Source organism: Leuciscus leuciscus, assembly GCF_965113295.1.
Source record: "Leuciscus leuciscus genome assembly, chromosome: 2".
NCBI lineage: Eukaryota > Metazoa > Chordata > Actinopteri > Cypriniformes > Leuciscidae > Leuciscus > Leuciscus leuciscus.
In genome coordinates, this window is record NC_138726.1 from 27,296,511 (window position 1) to 27,308,278 (window position 11,768).

At 36.0% G+C, this 11,768-nt stretch overlaps 2 protein-coding genes across 3 annotated transcripts in view; one reads left to right on the forward strand and one right to left on the reverse strand.

Annotated features, from left to right (window-relative positions):
- Positions 1-2,738, forward strand: part of sin3ab (SIN3 transcription regulator family member Ab) — a 25,652-nt gene extending 22,914 nt beyond the window's left edge. For both annotated transcript variants that reach the window (XM_082161841.1, XM_082161842.1), the window contains exons 20-21: positions 368-569; positions 1,200-2,738. In XM_082161841.1, the coding sequence (XP_082017967.1) occupies positions 368-569; positions 1,200-1,421 (424 nt within the window). In that variant the 3' untranslated portion in view covers positions 1,422-2,738. The remainder of the gene's footprint in view (positions 1-367; positions 570-1,199) is intronic.
- On the reverse strand, positions 1,565-11,768 carry crabp1b (cellular retinoic acid binding protein 1b). Its single transcript, XM_082161928.1, has 4 exons — positions 11,538-11,768; positions 9,698-9,876; positions 7,680-7,793; positions 1,565-4,514 (listed from the first exon to the last, which is right to left on the reverse strand). The coding sequence occupies exons 1-4, from the start codon at positions 11,605-11,607 to the stop codon at positions 4,464-4,466; spliced, it is 414 nt and encodes a 137-aa protein (XP_082018054.1). The 5' UTR covers positions 11,608-11,768; the 3' UTR covers positions 1,565-4,463.

Below are 11,768 nucleotides of genomic sequence, written 5' to 3' on the forward strand. Positions count from 1 at the left end.
TGGTAAGTACACTTCTAATTTTAGTCTTTAATTGAAGCAAGGAAATTAACTGTCCGTTTTTTTGTTTTGTTTTTTTTGTTTTTGATTTTTTTTTTTATCCACCCAAAACCTTGATTTGGCACTTGATCAATATGAATTTGCCATGGATATGAGTTTTCAATGGAAATAATTGTATCTGTTGATATTTTATCATATCTATTAAGACCAAGGTGCACTGTAGACAGTTGCATTGGTGCATAATTTCTCTTTTAGATTAGGATCTTCCTCTCCTTAAGCTGTCAGATACTGAGCTTTAACATGTTTGATAGGATTTGTACTAAAGGAAGTTTCTTGAAAATGAAACTATGTGCCCGTTTCTTTTGTTAAGGAATCTAAGGCGAATCCGGAAGTGCCAGAGAGGTCAAGAGGTGCAGATGAGAGAGGTCAAAGAAACAGCCAAGAAATCCTCTGAGGGTGGCGAGGACTCGAAGATGGAGTGCATGTTTAAGCTCAACTCCTACAAGATGGTGTACGTCTTCAAGTCGGAGGACTACATGTACCGACGCACTGCGCAGCTGAGAGCGCATCAGGTATATAGATGATAGAGCAGTGCTTCTCAAACTTTTTTGACTTGAGGGCCCCCCAATGCCCCCCCCTATTGAATGAGAAATTTCCTCTGTAATTATCTTATAATATTAAAAGTATTGTTTGTGTGAACAGAATCTGGGAGTGTTGATATTTTGAAGGATAGTCCACCCAAAAATGACAATTCTTTCATTATTTACTCCACCTCATGTCGTTCCAAACCGGGATGGGAGCATTAAAGCAGATATTTTGAAGAATTATGGTAACCATACAGTTTTGGTTCCCATTGACTTGAATAACAATGAAAGTCAATGGGAACTGAAACTGTTTGGTTACCAACAGTCCTCAAAATATCTTTTCTGATCCACAGAAGAAGGTCTTATAGGTTTGGGGAGGGGAGTAAATTGTGACACAATTATAATTTTTTGGGTGGACTATCCCAATACATGTTGTGGTTCCAGAATGTTAAGGATTCTAATTCTGTATGTTCTTATGGAGAGGAAAATATGATTTCAATTCATATCTTGTTTTTGTTTTTTTCCTATTTATTAGAAATGTAATTACAATTAAGAATCAATGTGATAAAGGAGATGTTTTACAATGATTTGATTTCCGTTTATCTCAATGGTTTTCAGTCTCACCAGCGAGTAAGCACTCGTCTGCATCAGCGCTTTCAGGTGTGGCTGGACAGGTGGCGGAAAGATCACGTGACCAGCGACATGGCAGCCGCCACGCACAAGTGGCTGATGGGAGAGGGCCGGGAGGGGCTTCTGCCCTGCAGAACGGTCTGTGAACCCAAGATTGTCCACTTCCAGAACATCAACAAATATAAAGTCACCTATGGCACTACATTGTAAAGCTGAAGTTTTCAAGACGTGGGGGGGGGGGCTTTTACCTCCTTTTTATGTTGTTTTTATGATGACTGAAGTAGCACTGAAATTAAAATCGGACCGCCATTGAGTTCTTTGAAGATTGCTCACTTTCTGTTTTTATTTTTACCTTTTTAAATTTTTAGATTGAAGTCTCCCACTCCCCCCCGGACTTTATACCCAGTTGGTTATTGTCCTTTAATCATGAGGGCAAGAAAACACTTCTTGCAAATGCTGCAGCTCTAGTCAGACATTCGTTCGATTCTCACGACAATAAGAGTCACTTTTGTCTTTTTGAGAGGCTTTTTGTGAAAAGGATGGTTTACAAATACAGGTCAAATCCATGCCCATTTGTATATCGTTTTTTGTTTTTGTTTTTTTCATCTCCTCAAGGTGAATAGTAGTTTATTAGCAATCTTTTGTCTTTTGTGGTTCAGTTAAACCACATACATGTGTCAGAGAAAATGTCTGACAATGACATAAAATCTTGACTCAGTTTTTTAAAAAGCCTCTGTGCTTGGGGCTACGCAGCTAAACCAGGAATGATGATGTGAATTTCCCTAGTCTATTGTTCGCAATATACATGAAATGTAATTAAGGTCTCTTTTCACTGGTTAATTACAGCACCATTAATGAAGGTATTACTGTTAATTAATAGACATCCAAGATACCAGCCACAACGTGTCAATCAGGAACACCAGAATAAGTACAGTCACAAAAGCTCTTGTAATGTAAATACAATGTGTATATATATATATATGCCTGACTGTTTATATTCAGACAACCTTCACTGTTACGTAGTTCAGCTTTTAGGCTTCCTTATCCGCGTAGTGGAGGAGGCTAATGCTGGGATGTTTAAGAAAACACTTTATGACTATTCTTACCAAAGGGAGTACTTGTTTAAAGTGTTTTGTCTGGTCACTCTGTCTCCTCTCTTTATGCAGTCACGGAAATGTTCGTTTCGACAGCTGTTGTTGCAGATGTTGCATAGGATCATTTTTCATGACGCTATATTTGGCCCTTATCTGAACTTGTATTCAAATTTGTGATATCACTGCCTGTGTTCTGAGTAGAACTTAGAAACGATCCTGTTTGGTCCCATTTTGCCCTCTTATAACGAGAAGTCTGGAAATGTAACTTGGGGCACATTTGTGTGTGCTTTGAGGCTTTGGTTTATGCTGACAAATATGTAAAACATATTTAAAGAAGGCAATGATGGCATGTTTCTATGTTCTCATGTACAGCCCTTTTATATTATTCATTATTGTTTTAAAGATTGAAATAAAACAGAATTGTAGTAGATTACCCTGCCGCGTGTCTTGCTGCCTGGAACCGTAACGATCAATAATGCATGCTTGTTTTCTCACTGAATTACGTTCATGTGCTCTGAATATGAGGATGCATAATTAATGTGCACTGGAACGCACAGTGTTGTTTTTCCACACTGGCAGCAGAGGGAGCGTTGGGACCATCTCCTGGGGAACAGTGTAATAATGTTCTACACCGAAATGTGACTTTTGAGTTAACTTAAAACATTTCTCGAACTCTCATTATAACACTGAAGCATGCAGTTATTAATTTGCATTGCTAGAGTTCTCATGTTAATTCTTTACAGTTTTTATTTGGAAATGCAATTAAGACTTTATTAATAATCTGTTATGTTTTAAAAAAATTGAGTTAGAATACTTTAAATAATTTCATTATTTTTTTTATTTTTTTTTAACAAGAATCAAAGATCTTTTATAGATTTGAACACCAAATAGAGTGATAAAAGTTCACAGTGAAATTTAACAAAACAATTAATAAAAAGGGGTGCTGGTTCGATATGCCTCATTATTCAATTAAGATTTGACCCTGCATTATAGTTAAGCAGTCTCTGGAGAAATTGGTCATAAAAGGCTCTACAAGTCCATAACTCTCACAGCATGAAATGAAAATGTGTTTTTAATGACAGATGGAGAGTTGGATTCCAACACTTTCTTTTGACCCTTGATTATTTTACAAACCATTTGCCACATATTTGTTGTTTGCATTTGCAAATGTCTTCTATTAATGAGCTTTCATATTTTGGAAACAATTTATTGAGTGTGTGTGTTTACCTGATATTCCCTACGTTATGGGAACCAAATGTCCCCCACAAGGATAGTAATAATACCAGTAAATTGAGACCATATGGGGACATTTTTTGGTCCCCATGAGGGAACACGGCTTATAAATCATAAGAAATTAAGTTTTAAATATTGAAAAATGCAGAACATTTCTGTGATGGGTAGGTTTAGGGGTAGGGTTAGTGTAAGGGGACAGTTTGTACAGTATAAAAACTATTATGTCTATGGAATGTCCCCATAGAGAGAGAGAGTGTGTGTGTGTGTGTGTGTGTGTGTGTCTCCGTGTCAGATTCTGAAGATTCAAATAATTCCCGCTGATCAGAGGAATACAATTACATTTTGAAATATATTACAATAAAACAGTTACATGAAATGCAGCCATGGTGAGCATAAAAATCTTTTCCAGCTAATGACGCTATCAATTATCTTTCAATAGAATTGGTTAAATATATAAAAAAAATGTTAAAAAATACAATAACATCATTAACAAGTACATGTCTTTATTATTTCATGCACGGTCAGTGACTGAAAAAGAAACTAAAGTAAATTAAGTTCTTGAGACGTGGCTGCAATGAACCATCGTAACTGTACTAAGAATGCTTTATCCGATATAACCATGAATATAATAACTAACACCAGGATCACTCAATCCCCCAACTGTCCGGCCCTCCCCAAGGGTCCTGTAGCCCAGCTTAAATATTAGAGCTCGCGTCAGGCCTGACTAACACTGTACATATAGGCTATAATTAATAAGAAACATTATAAAAATGAATCTAATGATTAATGCACACAAATGGTATCCAACTTAGAACAGAAGAAAGTATCAACTAACAAACCACAGTGCAAGTTAATCATGAGCAAAGTATTATTCCTTCAAAGCTGCAAGTGCCGGAATATCCCTCCATCCAGTTCATCTCGGTGCTCATTCCCGTACATAAATCCGTGTGCACACCACATCGTCGGCCCCAAAGGTCTGAGCAATGAAGACAAACAGAGAGAGAATGCCATGAACTCAGTCATTATTTCAGTGTTATACACAGTTCATTTCGTTTACCATGATTCATTTGCAGTCATTAAGTAAACTTTTGTATGTAGCTTGTTGGAATTGTGCATCACTGAAATGCTTTGACCGATGTATTGATCGAATTAAGAGGAAGTGCCTCTGACTTCTCGATGCTGCCATTTACTGGAGTTTGAAAATCACACCAAAACAGAACTAGAGCAGCTGACAACACTATACACACCATCTGCGCCCCAGAGCAGGACCACCTCACACACTCTTTTAAAAAATGGTATTAGCACAGGCCATCTGGTGTGTGTGGCAGTGCCGTGGGAGACATTAGAGAGAGGAGTGTCAGGCCCCTACACACCGCCAGCATTCCTACATGTAACATGATCAATTAGACACATTTTCAAAGTATTTTCTGGGTCACTGCCAGTAACTTTGCTCCATGATGCCAGCTTTTTGGTAATGTGGCCATTTTTACACAAAACACACATGCATTAATCATTAAGGTAAGAAAAAAACAGACAAAGATGAAGTAAAGTTTAAGTGAGCCATTTATAATGAAGAGAGCTGCAGTGCATAAGACAAATGGTTTATAAGAATAACACATTCATTTCAATAAACAAAAGCGCAAGTGCCATTGCGTATGCAACAAGGCATTTTTAAAATAAGCTACAGTTGGTCAAATACTTCGGCATGATTATTCAGCTAGTGACAAAACAGCTGCTCATGAATGGAAAGATCTGCATCACTATCTTGCATTCAAAAGTCTGGAGGAATTGTGATGTGAGCCAGCATTTCGCTGCTCTGCCTAATAAGACACAGATGTGACTTCAACATGTCTTGTCTTGCATCATGTAATGCCACCAACTGTGTCAAGGTCCATTAGTGCATTAATGTAGACCAAAAATAAGACTGGATGCAAGTTGTACTGTGTTAATGGTCCAGCGTATTTCCCTGTTGAGGTCATTTATTTAGCAATAACTTTCCATGAATAAGAGTACATAGGGCCTGAAATGGCTTCTTAAATCACTTTTTCAACAAATGAGAAATACATTTCAGCATAAAATAGCCTATAATGCAAGACAAAAGAATAAATAAAATACACAAAAAAGTAAAATAAAAACATAAAACAATGCAAAAATAAGTATAAGGGCTGCAAATGTATCTGTTACTCAGTGCAAGCTATTGGTCATTTGGAACCAAATTTATATATAGCAAAAATCTGACCTTTCATTGAAGTAAAATCATTGAAATTCTAATTTTTTAAAACACGTCGGCCACAATTATTGGCACCCCTAGAATTTTTTGTAAGTAAAATATCTCTGCAGAATATTCCATGAATATTTCATTTTTTTAGCTCACCAGGGTGACTAGGAACGTGAAATTGTCTAGCTATGACGTCTTGTTTCACATGAGCATAAATATGAGGAAACACAAAGGCCAAATTCCCTTAATTATCCATCACAATGAGTAAAACCAAAGAATATAGTTCTGATGTGCAGCAAAAGATTTGAGCTTCACAAAATAGAAAGTGGCTGTAAGAAAATAGCTAAAGCATTGAAAATTGCCATTTCCACCATCAGGGAAATAATTAAGAAGTTCCAAACAACTAAAGACTTTACAAATCTGCCTGGAAGAGGACATGATTCATGGTGAGGAGGAGAGTTTGAGTGGCCAACTCAACATCACCACATGTTGTTTGGGAGGTTTCAAGAAAAATCCTCCTCGCTCATCCAAACACAAACTCCAGCATATTCAGTTGTCAGATACGACTGGAAAGGGACCTGATTCTATAGTCAGATGAAACTAAAAAAGAGTTTATGATATATATTATGATCTTGCTGGATGCAGTCAGTAGCCTACTTAAAATTATGTAAAACTAAATTAGATTGTTATCTTTTTTTTCTGTCATACAGTAGAAAGTGTCCATATAATGTTATTTATTTAGCTGTCAATTTAGACGACAGTTTACAAGAATATAGCATTTTTGCGAGTCACTAAGTCATGTTATGAATTTTGTTTTAAAACAAATTATGTAGTGAACTAAACATAAATTCAATAGTTTATATCAAAATGATGATATGGTTGTATACAGTGTCGGAGGTCCATTCATGTGGGTGGGACATACTAAAATCACAATTTAAAGACATTTGGGCCTGGTTTTACAGACAAGGCTTAGATTAAGCCAGGATTAGGCCTTAGTTCAATTAGGACATCGAAGTAGCTTTTTTAACCGTGCCTTTACTGACAAAACATTACTGGTGTGAATCTTGAGACCAAACGAAGGCACTGACATATTTTAAGATATGTTTCTTTCAGGTAAAAGCAACATGCATTTTAGTCTGGGACTAGGCTTAAGCCTTGTCTGTGATTATCACTAATAGTTCTCACAACAAAATATATGATGTTTGTGCTTCTAATGCTTTGAAAAAAGTATTGGCATACTAAAGTGTACTGAATTTTGCTGAAGAGGTTACTGAATAAAGCATAGTGAGCAAATTCAAAATTGGGACTCGGTCATAACTTGTGTTATATGGAGCCCTTATGAACTTTTAGGTTTGGCCTACACATATCAAACTACTTAGAAATAGCATGAACTTTATGTCATGTCATGACTTTTCATCAGTAAAATGGCACAAGGTGCATGTGATCCAGAAATTAGTGTCACACAAGGTTAGCTGCTACTGTAGGTTGTGTCCTGCACAAGATACCTTTATTGAATGCTCATTTTCATGGCACATATTTTCAGTAACCCATGTGAAGAATGGTAAAAATCATTTCACAGTGTTTCACCATCACAAGTCTTTCCGAAATCCGCTTTAAAGTTTACAACAGATACTTGAGCGAAAGAGGAAGGCATTTGATGTCCCTCAGGGGCAGCAAAGCCAGTAATAAAACCTCCTCACTTATAAGGCCAGTTTACTGTTGTCCATCTGGCCGATAAAAGGCCAGATGTTTACCCAGTGTTGCATTTTGTAAAAATTCCAAGTAAATAAATGAATATGAGCAGTTTATCACGGGTGTTAGTAATCGCAAAGCAGATTGAAACATGCGACCTTCAGCTCAGAATAGAGGGTGCCAGAGACAGAATGAGTGATTTTTAGTAGTGTTGATGGAAAAGTTCCTCACCAGGATGAGTTCGTCCCCTCTCAGCTCTCGTGTCCAGTACGTTTTAGGGCCGTTACCATCCACAAGGGTTTGCCTGCAGGTCATCTTGTTCTCTGTCTCCCATGTGGCCAGGCTCTGTGGACAATTACAGTCTAATGGTAGTCTTTTGAAGATTCACGTCTGTATCTACATCTACAGTACTCTCTGAAAAAAAAAAAAAAAAAGTTCTTTCCAGGGAAGAACATTTAAATTATTCTCAGAGGAATTCTTCTGTCCATTTGCATTTGAATTATGATCTCCTTTGAATGTTAAAGGCTCTTAGGCCATTGATTTGAGGGAGTGAATAATAAGTAATAGGCTGAGGAGAGACATCCACCACAGCTATACATTTTACCCTTCTATATGACCTCTACATACATTTCTCTGTATTACTCACCCTCTCTGCTTCACTAAAATCTTGGATGACTGAATATACAGGTTTCATTTTGTGTTTATTTTATTATGCCAGATAGCCACTGGCAAATATCTAAATAGAAAATGTCTGGGTGTCGACTGTCAAAAACAGATGTTTATTTTGTGCCAGATCTGTGGTTACTTTTATTTGCCTGTTAAATGGCAGTAGTCATAAAGGTTAACTTGTTAAAAAGGATTTCCAGCACATGACAGCTCGGCCTGCAACCGCCGATAGCCCTTTCAGCAGCCTCTGATGGGTCGACAGGCTCTGAAGGAAAACTCAGTGCCCTCACAAAACACATCCTCTCATATCAGTGCTCATCAGTTCTTTAGTATGCACACATTATCTTATGCAGTGCTGGATGTGATGGTGCAACCGTTTGAGTCAGAATCCCCTCAGATCCATTTAAATCCAGGAGATTAAAGGTGGAAGACATAAGGGTGACTGAAACTTGTCTAGATAAGCCTGCAGTATTGCTTTGATGCGCTTGTGTGTCACATAATCTAATTTACCAAACTATCTGTGACCTAAATAAGAGGTGAAAGAATTTTGTTTTGTTCTTTTGTTTTAAAGAAATCTCTTATGTTCAGCAAGGCTGCATTTATTTGATATATAATTTGATATATTCTATTTTAATATCTTTTAAAATGTAATTTGTTGCTGTGATGTCAAAGCTGAATTTTCAGCATCATTACTCCAGCCTTCAGTGTCACACGATCATTCAGAAATCATTATAATATGCTGATCTGCTGCTCAAGAAACATTTGGGTAACACTTTACAATAAGGTTCATTACTTAACATTAGTTAATGTGTTAACTAACATGAATTAACAATGAGCAATACATTTGGGTTACACTTTATTTTAAGGTGTCATTATTATAGTGTAATTATATATTTAAGTACTGAGTAATAAGCAACGTGTACTTACTATAGGGTTAGTGTAGGATTAGGATTTGGTAGAGGGTTAGTTTCATGTAATTATGCATAATTTACTGTTATTACTATAGTAAATACATGTAACATATGTAACAAAGGACACTGTAAAATAAAGTGTTACCTTACATTATGTATTAATCTTTGTTAATGTTAATTAATAAAAATACAGTTGTTCATTGTTTGGTTCATGTTAGTTAACAGTGCATTAACTAATGTTAACAAATACAACCTTTGATTTTAATAACGTATTAGTAAATGTCGAAATTAATATAAACTAAGATTAATAAATGCTGAAGAAGTATTGTTCATTCTTAGTTTGTTAATTATTAACCTTATTGTAAAGTGTTGCCATTTCTTGTTACATCATTGTTGAAAACAGTTGTGCTGCAAACTATTTTTGTGGAAACCGTGAAAAAAAATTTCAGGACTCTTTAATGAAAATAAATTTCAATTTAAAATATTTTGTAATATTATAAATGTCTATGCTGTCACATTTGTTCAATTTAATGTAGCTAAAAAAAAAAAGAAAAAAAACTGACCCCAAACTTTTAAACAGTAGTGTTTGCTATTCTTTTTAGGGTAGTCTATAGGCAGCTGTCTGTAGTTCTTATGATTTGTCTATATAAATATTGATCACAACAAAATGACCTTGCACTTCCGCCCATCCACGGTCTCTTCGTTGAACTCTTGTCCTATCTGGAAGTTGATTTCTGTGGTCCTCACAGTAGTGGAGGTTTTGATGTAGAACTGTTCTCCGTTCTGACGGATCTCCACGTGTGGTTTGGAAGCTGCTGCACAGGCCACCTTCCTCAGCATAGCGTTCACCCCTACATTACACAAAACATGTAAGCATGCCACATTAGTTATACCAAATGTATCACTTTGCTTATGTAAATGTTTTCAGCTCTATGTCATTGAGACAGAGTGTCTCAAATTGAAAGTCTCCAATTAAAATGGCAATAAATAATAACTCCATGAGCACATCACTCTCAACTGTGTTGTAATTATCCACTTTCATATAATTCCCTCAAGACGGTATACTTACATCATTTATTTGTATCTGCTGCAATAGATACTGGGGAAAAGGGAATATCTGATCTGCTTTCTTGTTTTTTAATGTGTCTGATGTTCATGTTTCGTAGTCATAACTGGGGCAAAGCAAGCATTTATACAGCTGTGGTATGCCATTTTCTGCATAAATAGTTTTCAAGTGACCACAGAGTAGATTGTTATCAGCAGATGTTGGAAATAAGGAGTTGTAATGACAGGGTGTTGACTGGAAGGAATGCCACGGCTCTTAGTCTTGTATAGTGCCTATTGGACAATGTTGAAATTCTAGGACTAATTGCACATTTTTGGCACAGGACTGTAGTGTAAACTATTAGGGTGAGTAACTGTTCGATCAGTTTCATAAATATTTAAATTCTCATTCCTCTCCATCCCAAAATGTCTCTCTTTATGTTTGGAAACAATTTAGAGGCTTTTCTGGAGAACTGGCATCAGTTTCACTCACCATTACTTTATTTTTTGATTGGAAAATATGACATTTCTTGATTCTAATATGCACATTATACTGTTCAAAAAGTTTAGGCTCAGTAAGATTTTTTATTTTTTTATTAATACTTTTATTCAGCATTATTGATTCAAAGTAACAGTTAAGGCATTTATAATGTTACAAAAGATTTCTACATTTTAAATAAACCCTGTCCTTTTGAACTTTCTTTTCATCAAATAATCATGAAAACCAGTGTATCATGGGTTCCACAAAAATATTAAGCAGCACCACTGTTTTCAACATTGATAATAATAAGAAATGTTTATTGAGCAAAATGATTTCTTAAGGATCATGTGGCACTGAAAACTGGACTAATGATGCTGAAAATACAGCTTTGCCATCACAGGAATAAATTACATTTCAAAACATATTAAAACCGAAAACAGTTATTTAAAATTGTAATATTTTTTGTACAATATTAGTTTTAACTGTATTGTTAATCAAATAAATGCAGCCTCTGTGAACATTAGAAACGTCTTTCAAAAACATGGTAGAGTAAAGTAGTTGAATGGTAGTGTAAAGTTCTGAACAAACTTTGACCAAACCATATCTGCAGGGGGGCTCATAAAATGGTTATTGGTGTTAAACTATTAGATTTAATTTAATTTTGGAGAAAAAGAAAAATAATCCACAGAGTGGGTGCATTTTCGTGCCCTTGCTAAATCTCTTGCACTGTCTCTCTAGCTTTGAGAATTTGAATACGAATCCAGGCAACTCATGCTGCCAAAGAAACAAAAGAGACTGAAGAAGCAGTCCAACAGCCCGAAAATAATAGTGATTTACTCTTCACACTAGTTAATCCATGAATATGCTATTGAAGACGAAACAGCAGAAGAAGAGAGGATCCTGGACGAGGCCTAAACGACAGGATAAAATAGTCTAGTGATCACCTACGACACACATAGTGAAGGATAAAGTGAGTGGATCACTTACCGAACGCTTTCAGGAGTTCTTCAAAATTTTCACTGCTCTTCATCTTCCAGGTTCCAGCAAAATTAGGCATCTTGACCTGTTCCTTTTTACCAGTGTTACTTTAAAAACTTTAAAAAACCTAATAGATCTAAATAGATCTCCAACCCTTTTTATTTTATTTTTCAGATCTAAGAACCTGTCAGTCTCCCCCCGTTTTCTTCTTCTCTTTCTCACACTGTCTCTTCTACTGTC